Source organism: Genypterus blacodes, unplaced genomic scaffold, assembly GCF_046128005.1.
Source record: "Genypterus blacodes isolate CSIRO-AG114 ecotype Tasmania unplaced genomic scaffold, CSIRO-AGI_Gbla_v1 ptg000017l_1, whole genome shotgun sequence".
Taxonomy (NCBI): Eukaryota; Metazoa; Chordata; class Actinopteri; order Ophidiiformes; family Ophidiidae; genus Genypterus; species Genypterus blacodes.
The window spans coordinates 890,496-912,942 of record NW_027466831.1 but is presented as its reverse complement, the minus strand read 5'-3'; the positions used below and the strand labels follow the sequence as shown (position 1 = coordinate 912,942).

The 22,447-nt window shown below is 44.4% G+C and overlaps 2 protein-coding genes across 3 annotated transcripts in view; both read left to right on the top strand.

Annotated features, from left to right (window-relative positions):
- Positions 1-902: 902 nt before the first annotated feature.
- On the top strand, positions 903-5,173 carry LOC142991093 (glycerol-3-phosphate dehydrogenase [NAD(+)], cytoplasmic-like). The gene is made up of 8 exons (XM_076141089.1): positions 903-1,024; positions 1,696-1,873; positions 1,974-2,114; positions 2,326-2,464; positions 2,854-2,966; positions 3,356-3,592; positions 3,680-3,786; positions 3,872-5,173. The coding sequence occupies exons 1-8, from the start codon at positions 981-983 to the stop codon at positions 3,966-3,968; spliced, it is 1,056 nt and encodes a 351-aa protein (XP_075997204.1). The 5' UTR covers positions 903-980; the 3' UTR covers positions 3,969-5,173.
- Positions 5,174-7,212: 2,039 nt separating this feature from the next.
- cers5 (ceramide synthase 5) overlaps positions 7,213-22,447 on the top strand; it is a 132,255-nt gene continuing 117,020 nt past the window's right edge. Inside the window, exons 1-10 of one of the 2 annotated variants that reach the window (XR_012960873.1) lie at positions 7,213-7,492; positions 13,228-13,333; positions 14,196-14,326; positions 14,677-14,734; positions 14,902-14,952; positions 15,670-15,762; positions 17,150-17,278; positions 18,270-18,376; positions 19,483-19,639; positions 21,050-21,268. Coding sequence is in view for 1 of the 2 variants with exons in the window: in XM_076141247.1 (XP_075997362.1) it covers positions 7,320-7,492; positions 13,228-13,333; positions 14,196-14,326; positions 14,677-14,734; positions 14,902-14,952; positions 15,670-15,762; positions 17,150-17,278; positions 18,270-18,376; positions 19,483-19,639; positions 21,050-21,214 (1,170 nt within the window). In the remaining variant the exon portion in view is untranslated. Of the gene's footprint in view, positions 7,493-13,227; positions 13,334-14,195; positions 14,327-14,676; positions 14,735-14,901; positions 14,953-15,669; positions 15,763-17,149; positions 17,279-18,269; positions 18,377-19,482; positions 19,640-21,049; positions 22,434-22,447 lie in introns of those variants that run through there. The other variant, XM_076141247.1, reaches the window with a different exon arrangement.

The window sequence follows — 22,447 nt, the reverse complement described above, 5'->3', positions numbered from 1 at the left end:
CTAGTATAAGTACCTCTAGTCTATAGTTTTGTAAATAACCAGACGAAAAGAATTTGACGATGGATGTGAAGTAAAATTGTATCTCTTTATCCTGGCAAATGTTTCTTCTGTTCCTCCCAACCTTCGTCTTTGGCTCAGATAGTTGTATTTATGTTACTCAAGACCTTTTCTAGTTCTCCACAATAATGGAACAGCAGTTGTGCGTCGCCTGTACGCCGCCTTCCGAGGTCTGCGTTTGATTTTTAAATGCTGTGCAGAGCAGCCACATACCCGGTGCGCCGGTCGTCCCCTGGGACCCCAACGTACCAAGAAACTTTGAGCTTCTTCCTACACTGGCTGAAGAGCTGTTAGCTTTTACTTTAATGATGGCGTGTTAAAGCTCCAGACAAGTGCCCTGGCTGAATATGTGTGCATTTAATTAATTCCAAGAATACACTAAAAGTTGTTTTGGGGGGGTGGGGGAGGGGGGCGGGGTTGATGGTTTGGAATGGAGTGAAGAAGATACTGGGGCACTGTTGTATTATTTGAATCTGCAGACTTTTTCATGGACCAAACCTATTTTTCTGTATGTTATGTTATAATAAAGGATATCCAAAACTCACTGTTCTGTTGAATTTGCATGATTTTCAGTCGCTAATCAGTTGGGGAGTGTCACATTGCGTCACCGCAAGATGGAACAAAACGCACGTAAGACACCTAAAGGAGAGAAGCACTACAGAGACTCAAGGGTTTGTAAAGTGAGAACAGAAACATGTTCACGGCTTTAAATGTCAGTTTGTTTGTGTGTGTGTGTGTGTGTGTGTGTGTGTGTGTGTGAGATGAATTTGGCCTTGAGAAGTGGGGGTGGCTGTGCAGAGTAGACCAACCAGTAACAGCGTCTGTGTGTGTGTGTGTGTGTCTGGTATAAATACGACTTGTCGCCGGTTCAGGTTGTCTGTGCACCGGTAGCAGCTTCGTCTGGAAGTTCAAACACAATCACCATGGTGGCGCTGAAGAAAGTGTGTGTGATCGGCTCTGGAAATTGGTGAGTATACATTTGAGTTGTTGTGAGTGAACTTCGGCGTCATGTGAGTACATCGTGCGCAATAGTGTGTGTGTTCACCGCGACGCGTTTTGCCGCGAATGACTCAAATGTGACTATGTAGGTAAAGCGGATTTACAAAGGTGTGTGTGTTCAGTGTATCAGAGTGTTAGGAGTCTACTGATGCTGTAGTTTTCCGAAGCCTGTAGCCGGCGGCGGCTGCCTGTTATTAATAAACAGCATTTCTGCTGAATCATCTTTTGTTGACATCATACAACAGCTTGACTTACAGGGGAAGGCAAATGCAATACATCACATGTATGATTAAGAAATATTTGAATTTCCACTTTACTTTCGCCTTTCTGGCCTCACTCTTAACTTATCCTTAAGGCAAACAGCATTATAGGACACTAACATCCACCAATGAAACCCACACTACAGTCATTTTTATCTCATCTTTCATTGCACTCTCCTCACTAATCTTTATGTAACTGGTCTCAGAGGAACTTTTGTCATAGGAGCACTTAACTACATCAGCACAGCAGTAAGCCTGTCTATAAATTGCATTACTTCAAAAACAATTGAAATTGCCTTCAATGTCTTTTGTTCTGTTTGACTCTGTATGGCATCAAAGACATCATCATGATGTCATCCGTTTGTCTCACTGTCCACAGGGGCTCGGCCATCGCCAAGATCGTGGGTGCCAACGCAGCCAAGTATGAGCAGTTTGATACCACGGTGAACATGTGGGTGTTTGAGGAGATGGTGGACGGCCGAAAACTCACAGAAATCATCAACGTGGACCATGAAAATGTCAAATATCTGCCTGGTCACAAGTTGCCCCCCAATGTGGTAAGAATCAATCTCTCTCTCTCCCCCCCCCCCCCTAAATGTATTTGATTGAGTTTATAAGATTGTGATTCAGTGTTGGACGTCATTCCTCCCCCGTCAGTTGGCCGTTCCGGACTTGGCGGAGTCTGTGAAAGGAGCCGACATCCTGATCTTCGTGGTCCCTCACCAGTTCATCTTCAGAGTGTGTGACACCATCAAAGACCACATCAAGAAGGACGCCATCGGAATGTCTCTCATCAAAGTAAAAGCTTTGTTATTTACACTAAGAATCATCACAATCAAAGCTTTTTGTATACATACAGTGGAGTGAACATAACGAAAATAAGTGATACCAAGAATGGGATAATGACTCCAATAATAGTCCTAAATGTAAACTATATTAGCTGTATAATGGACTTGTCTACTTAAGGGAGCTTTTTACATTTCTTTTCCTTGTGTCCTCCGTGCTGCAGGGTGTAGACGCGAGCCCAGAGGGTCTGAAGTTGATCACAGAAATCATCAAGGCGAAACTGGGGATCGCCACGGCCGTCCTGATGGGCGCCAACATCGCCAACGAGGTCGCTGAGGAGAAATTCTGTGAAACGACTATCGGTTAGTATCCTTCTGAGATTCCTCATGTTGTCAGTGATGAATTGTTTTCGATCAAAACTTTCTCAAACTGGATACGGACAGAATGAAGCTGCTGTAGCCCGGAGTGAGCTCAACCATCTTTCCCCCAGTTGTTTCCTTCCCACATCACAGCATCCAAAGTGTCATTAATATTTGTGTTTTCCATTCATTTACCTGACCTGAGAGCTGCCTGTGGCCCCAAAGCATGAAATTAAATTGGGATATTACTGAATCATTCTGACAGGGAAGTACACTCTGGGTTTGTCTCTGCTGTCGTCAAAAAAATCTAATTTGTGTGTTGTCAGCCAGATAAACTGTGATGCGCTGGGGAAACTCATATTGATTTTTTTTGGTATTGTTTTTGCATTTAGGGTGCAAAGACAAAGGACAAGGGCCGATCCTGAAGGAGCTGATGCAGACCACCAATTTCCGTGTGACTGTGGTGGAAGAATCTGACGTCGTTGAGATCTGCGGCGCGCTAAAGGTCTGCGTTTCTCCACCACTGAACACTGAGCACTGACATTTAACATCGGTCACTTTAAGACCCGAAGCAGACGGCCAAATATTGAAATAACACATTAAAAATCACTAAAACGACTCCAGAGACGATAATTCATTCTTGCAGTTAATTAGGCATAAACATCTGCTGCGATTGATCTTTGACCAAAATGCCGTCAGATTATTTCCCCCCTGGTCTATAAAAATTCAAACTTCTTATTAGTTCTGTCTAAGTTTAGAGTTTTTAACAACATTTGAAGATTCTGTGAGAAAAGCAGTATAAAGGTGATTCTTCTTTTTCAACAAAACAAGCTGGTGCACAATGAGTATTACACAATTTACAGCGATGTCATCAGCACGTTGTGTTCCCTGCAGAACATCGTTGCAGTGGGAGCAGGTTTCTGCGACGGCCTGGGATTCGGCGACAACACCAAGGCGGCTGTAATTCGTCTGGGCCTGATGGAGATGATCGCCTTCGCCAGGGTGTTCTGCACAGACTGCGCCGTCTCCCCCGCCACCTTCCTGGAGAGCTGCGGCGTCGCTGACCTCATCACGACCTGCTACGGGGGACGCAACCGCAAGATCGGGGAGGCGTTCGCCAAAACAGGCAAAGTACGAGGAAAGATTAATGTCGGTTACCTTCACCCCCACGCTCCTTTATGACATTAGAGCGACGTCTAACTTCCTCACCTTGTTTAGACCATTGAAGAGTTGGAGAATGAGCTGCTGAACGGTCAGAAGCTCCAAGGACCAGCCACTGCATTTGAGATCCACCATATCCTGAAACAGAAAAGCATGGTAGAAAAGTAAGTATCCAAGTGTTCAAGTTAAGATCCTGAGAGACATCTGAAAAATATCCTTTCTAATCGAATCCTTCTTTCCTTTCTCCAGGTTTCCTCTCTTCACTGCTGTGTATGAGATCTGCTTCAACGGCCACCCAGTCACAGAGTTCATCAGCTGTTTGCAGAACCACCCGGAGCACATCTGAAGTCTGATTGCTGAATGGATGAATGTTTGGAAAAAGACTTTTACACTCAAACCACTGCACTTCCAGCCCAGGCCGAGCACCAGCAGCAGCTCTTGGGCCTCACCGTGACCCCCCTGGGCCTCATCCTGACCCCTGGGTCTCGCCCTGACCCCTCTGTTTGCCTGAGTTTCCCTCCACCAGACTGAGCCGCCACGTTGACATTCTGTCATCTGTATCCAACTCCTCTGTGTCCAACCACTAACAAACATATCATATCTTAAACGGATATATTTGTATAAATCCTGAACATTTTAAGCATGGCCGTAGCCAGAGTTTAGAAAATACAGAACTGTTGAGGGGGGTTCTGTATTTTTTAGAAATTGAAAGTTATTTACTGCAATTCTGGATGATCTAAAGATGTAAAGTTGTAAAGCCATTTCAGGAATTCTGAAAACGATCAGAAGTGATACCGGCTGGGCATTACACACTTCTATCATTTGTTTCATCTACTCACCCTAATGTATGCATAAGCAGCATCAAGCTGGCTGCAAATCCCTCTGCTAAGACTTCAGATCTTCTACAAGCTGCTTTAGCTCACAGGGGAGCTTTTTGTTTGCCATCTTGCAAAGTCTCTCCAGCAGCATACACGCACTCCTTCACTATCTCCATTGATCTATCAGTAAATGGCTCTTTATGATGTTGGAGTATCCGCTGTGTTTCTCGTTGGGACTTCAGTTGAGCAGTCATACTGAGTCAGCTGTCCCTGTTGTGGGTATGTTTTGGTGACATATCACCTGTGCTTTGTTTTGGTAATGGCGTTTTTACGTTTCCAGTTTTTATGACAGCCACCGACTCTGAACATATAAGACACACTGGCCGTCCCGTGGTTGTTACAGGGCGGAGGAATGCGTATTTGTGTATCCATTCATCTTGAAACGCTCTGTTTTTGGAACAAGCCATGTCTCCATTTCTTACCAATTGCCTTCTGATACATGATGTTTGTTTTGCCACATGCGGTTCATCATCTTTTAGCACGCTGGGCTTGGTAACCTGGTGACCTCATCTCTGGCTACAGCCATGATTTTAAGTTCCAGTCCCTCTGATGGCCTTTAATAAGTCTACAGTGATGATGTAAATGATTTCTTTGATAAAAGTGCCTTCATTTTATCTTCTCGTTGGTTTATCCTCTGAGCCATTTACATTTAATAAGATTTATTTTCAAATAAATGGAGAATTAATTTCCTCTGGGTCTTTTTTAATATGATTCTTAATAATATTTTTTAATCTTGCTGGAATCATGATCCTTGTGATGGCTGTAAATTCTCTCTGTCTATCTCTGTCAGGCTTTCTGTCTCTCTCTCTCCTTCTCCTTGGTTGGTGTAACATGACCTAAGCTTAACCAGTCTGCTACTCTAAACTCTTCACCTTTACCATTTTCTAGATGCGGCTGTAACCTTTCTGTGAGTGCACGCCCTTTCCAGTTCACAGTGCTCACAGCTGACTGCAGTGTTCAGTCTGTCTTTGCAGAGAGGTTTATAGTGAATGTTTCTATATTCAAACATTGTCATTCACATCATAACTTACTACCTCAGCAAACAGTAAGAACCAGTTCAGCTTATTTGACGTGGTCGACATTTTGCATGTATCCCAAACATGCAAAATGTTTAGCTTGACCCCAAATGGCCTCAGATGTCATATCAGCTGTGGAGGATTTATGGACATTGATAGCATTGGAAACTGGGAGGGAGTGAGTCCTGTTGAGAGGGGTTATGGCATAAGAGAAACAACTTGAACATCTCTGGGAGCTATCTTTCTACTGGAGATATCAAGCAGCCATTGCATCAGTAATCGATCTCTGAAACCAGCCTGCCTCACTCTGTGTTTAACTCCTGTAAATGTATTAACTTATTAGTACAGCTGCTGAGTTATACATTGGAACGTGAAGTTATGTAATTTCCCACTTGGATTCCCTCACTAAAACCCCTTGCATGGTTACTGAGTCAACTGTGCTTTAGGATTTCTAATAATAACACACTCCAAAGGAGCAAATGTCCATCTATAATTAGACGGCAGACAGCACTGCAGCTGCCTCATCCATTCTGAAAAGCAGGGATGGACCAGAGAACCCCAAAATGATGCTATTATTAAAGCACTACCATTGTGCTAAAATAAATGGTAAAGGTGAGTGTTGTTACATCCATAAGCTCTTTTAAATTAGCATTTAAAAGTATTCAGGGGGAATTTTGAAAGGGGGTCGTCCATGTCTGAGTCCTCAGGGGAAAAATATGTTGTAGCGTAACTCAGCTGCATGCCAAAATATTTGAAGAACAATCTATGATCAAAATGTAAACAAAGGCATCAGTCTGCGACCAGGCATAAATACTATAAATATAACTATAAAAAACTACGTTTAATGAAATACTATACATTAAAAAAGCAACTGTCATCAACTATCAAGATGTGTCAGATTTACACGAAAGGGCCGTGTGTGAAGTATTTGCAAGTTAAATAATTTGGTCGGGGGGAAAAAAAAGATGATACTCGTGCCAGAGTGTAGTTGTAATGCCGCTAATGGCCGCTTGGCGGTGCCATCACATCAATCACTGGTATCTTCCTTCATTCAGCTTCTTCTGCCTTTGATTCTGCACAACCAGGACACATCTGCTTTACTGTTATATGGTAAACTGCAGTCCATATATATATGTGTGTGTGTAAATATGTTTGTTTGTGAATGTAGGTACACTTGCGCGTGTGTGTACCCATCACGTTTCCATCACAGCGTGAAGGGAGGGGGCGACCCGATTCACTTCCTCAAGCCAGTGTTCATCTCTGGGCGTCAATCAGGTCGCGTCAAGTTTCGTTTCGACGGCGATTAAAAACAGGACGTTGGTTTATTTTTCCTTCAAAGTAAAGGCATTATATACCAAATACAAAATAAGAAATTGTAATATCAAGCGTGGGAACAATGCAGAAAAAGGAACAGGCCATAAGAGCGGATATATGTGGTCATGATGCAGAGCTCAGTGTGTGTTTTCCTGTCTTTTCAACGTTATCTGATATCTTCAGCTGATGTTTCGGCTGTGCTTGAACGCCTCATCAGAAGTTGTACGTTCTGTTATTTTTGGAATAATCATTACAAGAAAATAATTAGATACGGGTATAACTGCGAAGGAGACTACCAACCTCAGCCACATTTGAAGTCGGCGATTGATATTTTATTTTGTAAGGGTCAGGCAGGATGTTGTATTTGTTTCTTTCACACTCGTGCTGTAAAGTTCAGAGCGGCAACAAGTCAGAGGCGCTGAACCACTTTCACATCTTCTGCCATTTGTATAACATCCCTTTTTGTTGTTGTTGTACTGCCCGGGAGTCATGGCTGCTCTCTCAGCCTGGTTCTGGAACGAGAGGTTCTGGCTTCCACACAATGTAACCTGGGCGGACCTGGCAGACCCAGCTCCCGGGGTGGAGTATCCAAAAGCCGGACACTTGCTCGCTGCCTTACCGTTAGCTGTGGGCATTTTCGCCGTCAGGATCCTGTTCGAGAGGTTCGTACTCTCCGCTCGGTGATGGCGGTTCCTTCTTGGTGCCGGTTAATCAACTAATACTACTTTCCATGGACGAGAACAGCATTTGTTTCCTCCACTATGAGGATGAGTTGTTGGCTGTGTAACCCAGGACTTTCCAAACTATTTTATCAGAAGCGTTTTAAACCTTCTGATACGTCGGAAACGCACAATAACGTTAATATAGTCAAATAATTATTCCTCCTTGCGCCGACTTCAATTGAACACAATACCATAGTAATAAAATGATCATAAATCTTAATTTCGTGACCTCCTGGATCCTTATCAGGGATGCCTCGAGGACTGCCGACCTTAGATTGGGGACCTCTGAATGTAAACCACGCTGCTTGTGTGTGTGTGTTTGTGTTTCGTTAACTAGTCTTCACTCATGCCTGCTTGAAAATGATGGCTACTAACCAACCCATATTTAAGTGAGGAGAGTAAACACAACCCCGATGAAACAAGTAATCAATCGACTCAAAACGTTGATTCCAGCTTATTCTGATGTGAGGATTTAGCTTTTCTGTGTTTCCTCGGATCTTTTGGCTGTTTTGTGGTTTGTCAGTGTGTATTTCTCTCCATATATGGATAAAGGAAGTCCGAGATTATTGCTGTGCTACTGATGAAAACAGGAGGCATCAGACATTAATTGTAGGCTGTTTGTGGGTAGGTGTGAGTGTCATCATTAATACAGGACAGGTGTGGCTCAGCAGGTGTGTGTGTGTGTGTGTGTGTGTGTGTGTGTGTGTGTGTGTTTGTGAGAAGTGGGGGAGGGAAGGAGGGACCAAGCCCTTTCTCATTGTCAGTTGTCATTGGATAGTCTGACACCTGTTGGCAGACCACATCCATCCACTTACTGGGCCTGATGGCAGTAATATCACAGGTGTAAACACGGTGTTTCCTTCAAAGTGCCTGTGTCCTGTTTGTTTTATTGACTTCATGAGGTTTTCCTTAGAATCCATAGCAGATTTTGGCACCACTTCCCAGTTTACCAGCAGATTTATTGGGCAATCCCAATTTCCTTCAGAATATCGCATTGGTGATCTAAAACACAATGTAACTAAAAGCTTCCAGGGTCGTACGTGCCATCACCAGTATATGTTGACCTAGAAAATGCTGAAAAAGATATCTACAGTAATTTGCTTTGTTAAGTTTGCACTAGCCTTCGACTTTTGTTACATTGTATATTTTTTCAGTTTCAAATTGCAACAACGAAAACGCACCTAACTGTGGTTTGCTGATTGAAAATGAATGACTATCATTCATTTGTCCTTCAGTCAATTCACCAAATGTTTCCTCAAGCCCACTTCTGTGTTACGTAACGTTATCGCTCCTCGTCTTCCTCTCATGACATCACAGCTGATAACGATGCAGCAGCTGTACGGGCCTCTGAGCTGTGTTCATCCCAATTGTTCACTCATGTCCTCTTCAGCCCATATTTCCAGTAGATGACTTATTTCCTCCTCCATCTTCCTCTTCCCTCTTCTCCAAGTGCACACCCAGCGAGCTAGACGACTGTATACTTTTTTTTTTACGATATGCTATAATCCATACCACGCTTCCTCTGATTGGTCCAGGTGTCACTTTGGTCCGGACCTTGGTATACATTAGTTCTCCTCTGCACCTTATTGAACCAGTGAGCAGTGCTTGTAAGCTGGATAACAGTCCCGGCACAGGGGAGCCAGATATCGGAGGTGTGAGATATTGAATGTTCAAGGGACTGAGCGTTTTAAAGAACACCGCACTCTCTCAAAGGTTCAATGAAACGCTTCATTTCATTTCTCTCATGTTTTCTCGCACCGTCCCTCTTTCAGTCCCTCAGACGAATGCCCGACGTTATGGTTTTGGTCTTGGTCTTGGTCAGCCTGTTGGCGGATTGGCGTTTCATTCCTGATATCAATCTCTTTGTCAGTTGTCACTTGATAGTTTGAATTCCTGGCAGCTGAATCTCAATGCGTCTCCATCTTCTCCACCGACGCCACCAGTGGCCACAGGAAGAACACGCCCGCTTGACCTGCCGCATCAGTTTCACCGACGTCAGCATTATGATACATTCAAAGAGGATTTTAGTACATGTGACTCTCTTAAACAGATTCTATACTCTACTCCTACTTAGAATATGGCTGCTGTCAGTAAAAGGAACATACAGAGTTAACTTTTTCATTGATTAGATCCTAAAAAAGGTGCATTCATGGTCTCTCGTTTGTGCGGTTGAGGAGCCAACTGGGGGTCAGGCTTACAGCTGCAAGATATGGAGGAAATATTTGACGTGCGATAAAAGTTTGCTGGACGTTTTTAATGTCGACATGAGATGGAACATAACAAAAGAGAGGAGTGTACAGTTTTAGGGCTCCTGTTTCACAGACCACGTGAGGCTGAGAGGCAACAAAGTCGCCTTTGTGACAGTCAGGGCAAAAATGGGAACAGATCCGTACCCTGATAAGAAGTGGAAGTATGCGTGGAATGTTTGTGGAAAAAGGAAGTGTTCTAAAGTAATGTTAAAGAAGGATTTACTTAGCGCACAATGTTATAGTCCAGGTTGGATGAAGTGACTTAAGAGTCCTGCTAATGTTAATTATGTCACGTCGGTGCCAGAGTCACCTTATCCAGTGAGTCATGGTTTGGTAGTGTGATCGGATAATGGAGACGTGGCATCGGCGAGGTGTTGGGTTTGACACCGTGTCTCAGATCTCGCAGACGCTTCCTGGCTACTGGGTCTGGTCAAGTGACGTCTCCTTCCCGTCCAGGGGCGATGTTATCAGACCATTTACTGTGTCACTGCTCCACGCTCGGGCCGACTGACTGGCTCATTCATTTATTTATCAGAAAAGCGGCTCAGCTTGGGTTCCTGCTCTCCTTTCTGCCGCGTCGGTTGTCCCCAAACACAGACGGTGTTGTTAAGCGGTGACACAATGCACCGAGCCACAATGCACTGCGCCACATGAACTACACACCCCATGCTCGCACACCTGCATGCGTACAACCACAAACTGATGGTTGGCTTTCGCAGACATCGGGGGCTTGAACTTACCTACCACCACGCTTGAAAAAGGAAACTAGGGGAAAAGGATCTAACATACTGTATAACAAAAGAAACCGGTTCATGTAAACAATCATCCATGGAGCTTATCTGCACGATCTTCACTCCTCTACCTGCGATCCAGTTCCTCTCTCTGATATTCCTCGGCCCTATTTTTCTTTGGACCGGTTTCTTCTTGTTTGGTTGTCATCATGGCTTTGCTTTGGGCACTTGTAGATGGCAGCAGTGGGGCTATTTGCACGTGCACGCCCAGGACCCCCTAAGCCGCGTCACGGGTTGAGTCGCAGTCAAGACCGCAAACTGTGATGTATGAGCTTACGAGCAGCTAGACAGGCCTTGTAACTGTTTATTGCCTGTTTTTTGAGGTGTCTCTTTGCTATGAGGGTAGACTGCAGTCAAAAGAAGGACCGTCTGTGTTTACAGGTCCTCATTTTGTTCTGTTACAGCTGTCACCTATTTCATATCACCATCACTCCTGCCTTCAACATCAAATGAAGGCCGGAGTTACACTCAGACTCAAACCGTGCCGATGCCTCAGGCCAAGCCTCCAGAATTGACTGGGAATGTTGTCAAGGTCGCAGGTCATTCCTCACCCCCCCTCCCAGCCTTGCAGCGGCGGCTGTGAGCGTCCGCGTACACAGACCACACACGCTTGTCTCTTGGTTACGGGTTGCGTGCATGTCGGAGTGGTCAGGTTCAGAGGGGGAACAGGGATGTTTTGACATTTGACATAAATAGATTAACTTAAGCCCCCGTCTTCGCTCTGGGCCGTTGGCTGCAGGCTCAGACTCGCATAGGAGTTCTTCGGTCGATTAATCCTCCCGTCGGTCGTAAATTGAACAGGCCTGTGCTTACAAGGGAACATCCATCTACTCGTGGAGCTCATCTCCTGGCTTCCCCTGGTGACAGTTTTATAGAGAGATTGTTGGAGAACACCTGTAGAAACTTAATGCCCTAACTGCTCAGTTAATTGAGTGACAGAATCACATTAACAAGATTGCATGGAGAAAGCCCAACTCACAGGGACGTTTTAATATGGAATATAGAATTCCTTCAGTGATCAAATAAAGAGTAAGCATCATATTTAGACATGCATTTATGTTGTTAAAGGTTTCCGTATTGTTTTGAATCAGGTGCATTTGTCCCAGTGTGGGTGGTGTGAAAGTGATTGACAGCCATGTAATCTGCATTCTTTTCAGTGCTGTAAACCAAGCGGCACTTGGGGCCATGGGAAATGATCACACACTGCTACAGCTGGATGTAGCTGGGAGACAATGAAGAAAAGGGAGGGCGAGAAATTTGAGATGTAGATTGGGTTTTGTTGTGAGGCTTTTTTGCGGTCAGTTTCGGATTCCTTCCACTAGGAGCCAACACCAGAGAATCTTTCTTCTTTCTTTTTTCCTTTCTTCTCTTGTACTCTTCTTCTATCATTATTTTACTATGTAATTATTACATAATTGGAGCGCGTGTGCACTTTGGTGTTGAGCATCAATGGCCTCCAAAACATAGTTCAGGGGTACGACATTTGCACATTGACAGAAAATTAGCTGTTTCATTTTATTTGCATTACAAAGTTAAAGTAGTGGAATGGAAGCCTTTTCTCACAGTTTCCCCACAGTTTTCAGGTTTGTAAAACAAGTTCAGTCTTGAAAACGTCGTCGACACAGGCGCACAAAGCAAAAATTGACGACAAACATTATGCAAGCTCCCAGGCATTATTTTCGTTTCAGGCTTTTGGCATTTTTAGACAAGAAAATGAGCTCAGCTGCCAAGTTGTTTGGAGAGCCACGTGCTGACATGTTTAGGTGGTCGGTGGGTGTTTTCCTTCACAGACTCACTTGTCGTAACGTCCCTCAATGCTGCGCTTTCCTTAAAGGCGGCAACATTGTTTGCATTCCTCACAGCACTAAAGGGCACTGTCAGCAGAACGGTTGACAAACAATATTTTTCAGGCCAAACACACAGCTGAATAGTAATGTGTCCTCGGGGGTTGTTTCTGAAATATTCTGGGACTTTCAGCAGTATAAGGGAATGTTACTAATTGGCCCAGGAAACCACTGGAATGCACCTTTTATAAACTCAATTTAGACTGGTTGTCATGTTTGTTTGAATAGACAATAAGAAGCAAAAAGTTTCGGAGAGAAATCGGTGAAAGGAATCCAACAATGTTTATTTCAGCTTGTGCAAAGACAAACACTGTAAATGAACTAAAGGCCACGCCCCTCTCCATATCGCAGTTAACCTGAGAGTGGCCTCTTGCGCCGGTTACATCCGATTGATGTTGCAAATGAGCTCCGTTTTTACTGCAGCATTTCAACATCGCGACTAGAGGAAACCGCTCGTTAAAATCACTCCTCTGTCTGCCGAGTGTCAGCGGAGGGGCTGCACAGTGTTCCACGTCTCTTCTTGACCTTATTTGATCTTAAATATTGGACGTTCTCACAAAAACGTCTAGATTCTAGGTTGGGTTCCTCTGTGTAATCCGGCTGTGCATTCCCCTTCAAACAGCTGATGTATGGGTGTGTGGTATGTGACCAGCCTCTAGAAACATACCTCTGAGTTGTAGCTATGAAATATGCAGTTGTAATGACATTGGAGGTGAGTTACTGATTGAATACTTTGAGGGGATTTAGTGTTTTGGTGATTCTTCATCTCCGTCCTCTTCGTCTCCTAACAGATTTATCGCCAGCACCTGTGCACGGAGCCTCCACATCCTGGCCGATGTCGGACGGAAAGCTCAGCCCAATGCAGTCCTGGAGAAAGTGTTTACATCCATTACAAAGGTGCGTCTGCATTACTTACTTGGCTAATGAAGGCTTTAAACATTGCGAAACGATTTGAAACGATTTTCCAGTAGTATCTCCTAGTATATCGGCGGTTGCAATGCATTTCTTTTAAATCTTACAACATCATTAAAAGGACCCGACAACAAAGCAGTAAATTGGCTCACGCACCCCCCCATGTTTCTGCCTGATGAGTCCCTAGGGGTGCAGTTGATTACCATGGTTACCTCAGTATAGTATAGTAAACGTTTGTAGAAAGCCCCAAAGAATTCATATTTGTATCAGTTAACCGATATACCTGTATCTAATATTTTAGATTACTATTTTCCGACGCTCGTTCCTATCTGATACAAGCTCTAAAATACATTAATGGTCGCTGAAATGTGAGACATTATGACAACAAAGCGGCCATTTATGTGTGTAGTTGATGGAAATACAAATAAAATACAGAACCAATACAGAACCAGCAATGACAAAAGTTAGAGTAGAAGAAGTAATTGTGCCTGACAGAAGCAGTTTCAGTTTTTTTCAGGGTTTTTGTTGTTGCACTGCCTGCTTGTCTGCTTTTCAGAAGACAAAGGAATTGTGATGCTGGCATGTGATTCAGGGAGTAAAACTGATGTAACTGAAATGAATCCAATCATCTCTGGCAGCAAGATGAAGAAAAGTCACATGAGAGAAATTCCTTCGGAGTAACTGTGGGCGCTGATATGTGTGACAGAACAATTACAGAAGAACGTCTTTCTGTCTGAATTGTCACTAATCAATATTTGCAGAATCAGACTTTCATGTTCTGCACTGGCACGCATTTAATGAAGTGTTTGCTCCTGATTCTGCCCCCCTCCTCCTCCTTCTCCGGCAGAACCCAGACTCCCGCCATCTGGACGGCCTGTCCAAGCAGCTGGACTGGGACGTGCGAAAGGTCCAGCGTTGGTTCAGAACCCGCAGGAACCAAGACAAACCCAGCACACACACCAAGTTCTGCGAGAGCATGTAGGTCGACGCCCCCGCTGCGCGCACTCTCGAACTCTCTGCAGGCTAGAGCATACAGTTACTGAGTCTATCTGAAGACTCTGTGTATGTGTGTGTGTGTGTGAGAGTGTGTGTGTGTTTCTGATTGATCTTTATGAGGACAGATTGGAGCTTGTAAAGAGTTAGTTTGAGTGCACTTTAGGACTTGGATTGAGGTTTACAGTTACAGTGAGGACCAAGTTAACATCATATCAGTGTTTGAGATCAGGCAGTTAGTCGTCATGGTGACTGTTGAACTCATCCTTGATGTTGTGGCGTTGCTCGGCCACGTCCTCCGCACAGTCATTTCACTGACCTCTCCTTCCTTCTAGGTGGAGGTTTACATTTTACTCGTGCATATTTATCTACGGGATCCGGTTTCTGTGGCAGGTGAGCTCGCTGACAGATCAGACTGGGGAGAGACGACGAGAAGTTTGCTGTTAGCGTGGTTTGCTTCTTAACGGGTGATCTTTGATTGTCTGTGTGTGCGCGTCAGCTTTGTTTGTTTGTGTGCCCAACTAACGCCTGCGATGGTGTGTCCTTCCTCCACTTTATAGTCGCCGTGGACATGGGATACGCGACACTGCTGGTACGGTTATCCCTATCAGGTACGACGCAGCCTCACTCTCACACACACACACACACACACACACACACACACACACACACGCAAGCACACGCGCACACACTCAAGCCTCTGATTGCGCAACCGCCTCTGAGCCTTTTTGATCTTGTGCATGAAGAGAGCAATTGCTATGGAATTTACAGCATGTGCACTTGAGTGTGTTCCAACTGCATTACACACACACACACACACACACACAAACATGCAGTCTGGTGTTGACTTGCTTCGCTCTGTCGAGTGGCGAGTTCAGATTCGGCGAACCTATATTATCAGCCAAAAACGTATATATAGCAATATTACTGTGTATGTGTTTGTAGATTAGAAAAAGTAATTATGTAAGTATGATAGTAAATCTTTAGACTGATAACCCACAGATTTAACAGATCTGAGCAAAGTCGGGTCACAGGAGGACACTGAGGTGTTTGATATGAAGGCTGTAACGGGTCTGAAGCTGCATGAGAGGGCATTAAGGTTTGAGCCCTGAGTCTACACACACACACACACACACACACACGCCTTACTGTTGTGCCACACTGGCACTCGCGCTTCCCGATTTTGCAAATCAGTCACCTTGGCCAGTTTCCATTCTTAACGTGTGTGTACTTCCGATTGGTGCCGTCTCCCATCATCACTCTTGCTTCTTAAACACACACATATCCCTTAAAGTGAACCCTGTCTCCCCATCTGTGTTCCTGTCTAGGTGATGACATCAGGGCTTTACCGCTACTACGTGATAGAACTCGCCTTCTACTGGTCGCTAATGTTCTCCCAGTTCACCGACATTAAAAGGAAGGTGAGATGAATCGCTGAAGCTCCGGGGGTCTGGTACACTGCAGCCGCCGTTCCCTGTTAAGCATTTGTTAATATGACCATTGTTCCTCATTTGGCAGTGTGTGTGTGTGTGTGTGTGTGTGATTATGTACATGGGTAAGTTTTACAGATGTGTGTAGGTTGCAGTGGATTCAAGCAGACTGAAGTGCGTTTGTAGTCAGTATTATGCTGTTATGAAATTGGACGGTCATGTGTTGACGTGTGTGAGAGCGAGTGGGTGTGTGTGTGTGTGTGTGTGGCTCAGTTTGTAAATGCCTCATAGTTTCAACACGAGGGCACCAGCCGTCCTGTGACAGCATGAAATAGGCCAAATGCTAATACAATTACAGAACGTCGACAGAGGAGCAGAACATTCCGGTCACAGAGACAATGGACTAATTTGAAGGCCTAATGTCACAATGTCACATTCTTACGCATTTATTTATCTTATTCATAACGCTGACGTTAAGAAGAGGCAGACGCTTTGTTCGGTTTGCGTATCTGTCAAATAAAAAACCTTTATTCACGCCAGAAATGTCAAGTTTTCATTGGTTCACCTTTATTTGCCCTTTGCCTTCTTTTCTTTTAAACCATGAAGGAAGTGGGTATGAAACACACATGGCAAAATATTTAGTAGTGTTTCCAAATCAGTGACGGAACCAGTATTGCAGCAAGTTTGAGCATGTTAAAGATGCGGTTACAGTGACTCGGCTGATTGTGCAAAGTGCTTATGCAGATTTGACTGAAAATGTCTGGAATTGCATGCGTGTGTGTGTTCCCATCGTCGGCGTCACATGCCTATACTCAATTCAGTTTAGAGAAGGTATAGGTGTGAATAGAATCTCCAAGACCATGTCACTTATCCGTCAGACACACATGTCTCCTGTCTGCTGCGTCTCACCTCAAGTGTCCGCCTGCTTGTTCTGCTCTCTTCTGCACTGTTAATCTGTCACCGTTACATCCTCTGCTCCAGTCTCGCTGCATAAATTAAGCTCGAGTCGCTTTAAGGACAAATAGTGACGAAGCTGAACACACTGATTTGTTTGGTTCACACCTTTTGCGAAAATCTTGTAGTCCACATTGAAGCCATTGTCCTTCTTAAAAGCTGAGAGATGAATGAGGTTTGTGAAATGAAGCGGTTAATGGGAAACATGGAACAGCCAGAAATTTAGAAACATTTTCTAATGTTTCTAAATTTATGGTACTTTTAAATGACTTTTACTCTTTTCATATTGAGAAATACGACCTGGTCTGTGTTTCCACTTTAATTCTTTTCACTTCTGTCCAATGGAGTCTCAGGAGCTCAGTTTTCAGCAGCAGACGCAGCAGCTCTGGTTAAACACTCAGCTCATCTCTCTTTTGAACTGCAGGACTTCCTGATCATGTTCATCCATCACCTGGCGACAGTGGGCCTGATCACCTTCTCTTACGTCAACAACATGGCACGAGTAGGAAGCCTGGTGATGTGCGTGCACGACACCTCCGACTTCCTGTTAGAGGTCAGTGAGACTCCGCACAGACTGAAAACACAATGCAAAAGTGGTGTTCTACAATAATGTTAATGTGCTGAGATTAAGTTACTGTTGTGCTACTTTTGGGTCATAGTTTAGGGCCACTCACTGAGTCATCAAACATCAGAACATTTAAAAGTACAAAAACTGCAACGATGATCCAGTATTTTAATCATAACGTACAGTTTCTGGATCAGTTTGCGTCTCCCGGGCACTGATCGCTGCACATTCATAGCAAAGCGTCTTCTTTGTTATTCGTTTCAAACAGTAACTGAACCTCTCCACTCTGACCTCATACTTTATTTATAAATACAGGAAGTGGTTGCACAAAAGAGATGGTTTACTTTAAAAGGTACAAACTGGTTTATGTTGGGATTGCAACCGTTCAGAGAGGAATGAAAATTTATATCAAATTAAAGAAGGTGCAACATTTTAGAAAGTTTCTTACGACCTCATTTAATGGCTGATTACATTTGATACCTAGAGGGTTAATTATTCAGATTTTTTTGTAGCCACTGGTGTTTTTCCACTCACCCTCAGATGGGAAGTGGAGAGTTTGGGGGTTTTAACCTTGAACCAAAAGTATTCTGCTCTTTAGAGGAAATGCTGCCCAAAATAAACAGTCATAAATCTAAGTAACTAGAAATGTCGCTGTCTTTTCTGAACGGTTTTTGCTGCAATTTTAACAACCCATAACAAAACCATTTGCCCTTTTTCAAGTACATCTGTCTTTGGAAAGTGCTGATGCTAATAAAACAAAGTGTAAATATACGATTGCTCAGCAGTTTGTGATTTCAGAGCTGCTCTTTTCTTGTGAAGATATTGTTCAGTCGCCTTTCTGCTGCAGACCAATGGAGGTCGCTCCGTTTCATTCACTTCCACTTGGCTGAAGCCCAAAGAGATTAAAACTGAAGAACATGGCACAAATTTATCACAGATTTGTTTTTTCTTTTTCTTCATGTCATTTCTCTTCATTCAGGCAGCAAAGCTGGCCAACTATGCCAAGTATCAGCGTTTGTGCGACGCCCTCTTCATTGTGTTCAGTGTGGTGTTCTTCATCACGCGGCTCGTCATATATCCAATATGGTGAGTGCTCCACGCCAGCCTGCATCACAACAACAGAGCAGAATGGATCAAAATAAATGACGGCTCATTTGCTGCTTTGCTTCATAGTGTTTAGCCTGTTTGACTTTTGTCATTTGATTTAGAGGTTAACTTGGCGGCTACCAGCTCATTATGGAGGCTTGTCACTACTTTCTGACATTGTAAAAACTTAGCGGATATTAATCATTTCCTAAAACTTTGTTAGAACATTAGTATGTAGAGTGAATTTGGCATTAGTAATATATTGGCTGTCATCTTCAGTGAATTTGATTACAGGCTCAGCTTCGAGATTTTCTGGCACATAAAGTTGTTAAAACCTGTCTCTGCCTCAATTTGACTGTAATTCTTCCGTGTGAGAATCATCAGTGCTGAACAGAACTCAGCCCTGCTTCCAGTCTGTACTCGCTTCCTGCAGTGTGTTCTCGGTGATGGTACAAATGGAAAAACAACACGGGTCTCTGTTGTTTCAGAAATAATTGTAATGTGATGTAACTGCGGCTAGTGTGTGAATCAGATGACGCAACTCCAGGGAAGCTGATTCATGGTGGCCGTCATCATTCCCCCTCGTTCCCCAGAGCACTGGGCTCTATGCAAACCTGCGCTTTGGGGGCGGCCGTTAAGATGGCAACTATTCCTCGACAGAGACCTGTTTGGTGAAACTCCCCCCTCTGGAGAGACAGACAATAGGGACGCCATCATTGCAGAGTAACCTGAGCAGCCATATTCAGTGTCTTGGTGTGGATGAGTGATAATGCAAACGTTAACTGGCCTTGAAATCCAAACCTCTGTTCGGGGAGGTGGGTCCGTTGACAACCTCCTGCCACTCACCTGGATTTCAGGGAAGATATGAGGTCACCGCCACTTACCTGCCATTACTGTGGACGTGACACTCACCTGCTTGGTTGTGCTATTGTCAATAGCACCCAAAGGGGAAGTTTCACGCTGAGCAGTAATGATATGCTTCATTAAAAGAGCAGCGGGTGATGATCAAACTACAGCCTATCTACTTCCTGCTTCCAAATGAGTGAATCCTTATGCGTGTGTGTGTGTGTGTATGCCTATAATTTGTGTACCTTCTTGTTTTCCAGGCTCCTGAACTCAACCATGTTTGAGAGCTGGTCCATTGTCGGGCCGTTCCCGTCCTGGTGGGTGTTCAACATTTTGCTGACGATCCTCCAACTGCTGCACATTATCTGGTCCTACCTCATAGCCCGCATCGCCCTCAAGGCCCTGCTGAGAGGAAAGGTGGGTGAGAGAGAGAGAGAGAGAGAGAGAGAGAGAGAGAGCACCGACCAACACACCCTCCTCCACATCCAGCCCTGTCATGCACTAGTGCTCCTCTGCTGACAGGGTTCCTGTTAAGTTTCACTCTTTGACCCAGAACAAACAAAGATCCCACTGCAGCAGGCGCACACACACTTCAATGTAACAATCCTGGTGATGGACTACTCGTACTGTGGCACTGCTGCGCCACACATAAAGACTAAACACTTGCGTCAATGACGGCGCTACGAAATGTAACATAATACAATTGTACAAAGTTTCGTCTTGTCCAACCTGCAGCGTAACAAAGGGATGCAGGTTAGAAGAGCGACGCCACAATGGAGCACAGATCACAAAAGTCATCATTCAAAAGTCAATTAATATTTTAGATATTCACATAATACGGACTGGGAATGATACAAAGAAACAGTGTTACCAAATATTAAAAAACATGGGACAGTTAATATTTAGTTTAATTATTTTCAGTGTTGGAAAAAAAAAAGCTGAGATATTTGTTTAATATTTTAGAATAGATGCATTTAACTGAAGAAGTCGTAAAAGTCGTTGGAAAATATTGGAGTGACAAATTAAGGAAATGAGGCCCGTAGGTGCTGATGCTGATCTCTCTGCCCCCCCATCTCTCCATCTCTCTGCAGACACCGTTTGCTTTGTCTCCCTGCAGGGCGACAGAGGGACATCATTTGTCTCCGTCTGTCTCACTTCCTCTCACTCACTCTACGCTCTTCCTGCTTGACAACTTTGCCCTCTTTGTTTCTCGCTGTAAGTTTCCTTGTTTCCCTCTGCCGGGATTCCTCTCTCTCTCTCTCTCTCTCCCTCCCTCCCTCTCTAGCTCTCTCTCTCTCCCTCCCTCTCTAGCTCTAGCTCTTTCTCTCTCGCTCTCCCTCTCCCTCTTTCCCTCTCTCTCTCCCTCTCTCATTTACTCCTCTGGTCTTTGGTCTTTCCTTTCCCACAAAGATCCATTGTGTCGGATGTAATTGGGCGGCCGCCGCAGTAGACGGACGCTTAGAATCGAACACAGTTAGACACACACATAGCGGGAGGAGGTGATAAGCGATGTGGTAATAGTGTCATGAATGTCAGGTATGTCCAACTGTTTCTCATTAGTGCGGGACACACGTTGAACTTGTCCCACACCACCACCCAGTGGTTCTGCTGCACAGCTGGTTGAGTACCCAGAGGACATGAATGGGACACAGATTGTTTACTTTGTTGTTGGCTCAAATTAAGGCAAAATACGTAAAATCAGTTACCAAGCGTTCATGCAGCCTAATGTGACTCAACTCAGTCGTTAGGCACTTAAATGTTCAAGTGTTTCTGCTTTAATTGAATTTGAATCCTGCAGCTTATCCTTATTTTCCTCTCGCCCTCTAGGTGTGCAACGACGTCCGCAGTGACGTCGAGAGCAGCTCAGAGGATGAGCACGACGTGCCCTCAGGCAACCTCAGATCCTCCCCTCACACTCCCAAAAGAGAGAACGGCACCAACGGACACTGCATCTCTGCCCGAACCAGGACGCAGAACCACAGCAGCTTGTGACACGGCGCCTCCCGCAGTTCGCCCCTCGCAACGTCTCCCCTTGTTTTTAGAATAGTCTTAAATTCATGTTCTCTCACACACACACGCACAGCTACGTTGATGAACTGATGATGAGGGTGCAAACACTGGCAGCTTTCCAGGGCCTAGTTGAGGCCATATGTGAAAGATGAAAGCGTATGGGAATCGAGTGCAGCGAGTGATTTGCATCGTCTTGTTTTGGATGATTGATTGACGGTGGCTTGTTTTCTTTGTGTTGGATTTTGCTGCAGATGTTGGTTTCAATGTTCTCTCCCCAGTTTTATTGGCTAGATGAACTTGACTTGAAACTGCTGCTGCACTGCTCCCTTTGGGGTCGGACACGTGGGCCACATCTGTGACGTCACGGCACTGAAAGTACTACTTTATATATGTGTGTGTATACAGTATATGTGCCTCAACTGAGATAACTGAGCTGTGTATCAGTCTAGGGGCAGGACCCTGCTGATGGGAGGAGGATCCTCTAAACTAAAGGATCTGCTGAATCCGAGACAGCTCAGCCCACATGGACCCCCCCCCCACTGACGGTGCATTCAAGTGCTCCTCTTTAGGCCGTAACAGTCAAATCTTATCAGTTGAACAGGAACTTTGAAACGGCCCTGTTAATCATGATGTTGTTGAAAGTAGGTTGTGAATGACAAGGTGCTACAGGACGCAGGATGCTATGATGATGTCGCCTCTTGTACTGTCCAATGATTGATAGCACACCCAAACTGCTGACAGGAGCATTAACTGCATTCCTTCAATAGCTCGACTACGCCGTCTCATATATGAGACAAACAAAAGCTGCTAACTAGAATATGATCTCATATTTTTGTTTCCTGACTTTAAGGCTGATGAGGATCGCCTGAATCAAACTGACCACCGCAATGGATTGTGGGTAGTGAATTTAGACGCCACTGTCATTTTAGCACTGCAGCTTTAGTTTTCTGCCTTTGATCTCCTGTGGATTAAGCCTTTAAATCTCACCTTTTGGCTATTTTGTGATATGTTGTTTGACTGTTTTATACTTCTGAGACCAAATGTTTGTTACATGTTCTGATGTACAGTGTTGCTTGTACTTTGATGTCACTGTCTGTAGAGGGATTTCAGGAACGAGGACCAAACAAATGTCTGGTAAGATGTTCTCACTTGAGTGCCTTGTTAAGAATGTATTTCTAAATATATTCTGTTGTTGAATATTGACTTTTGCATTGT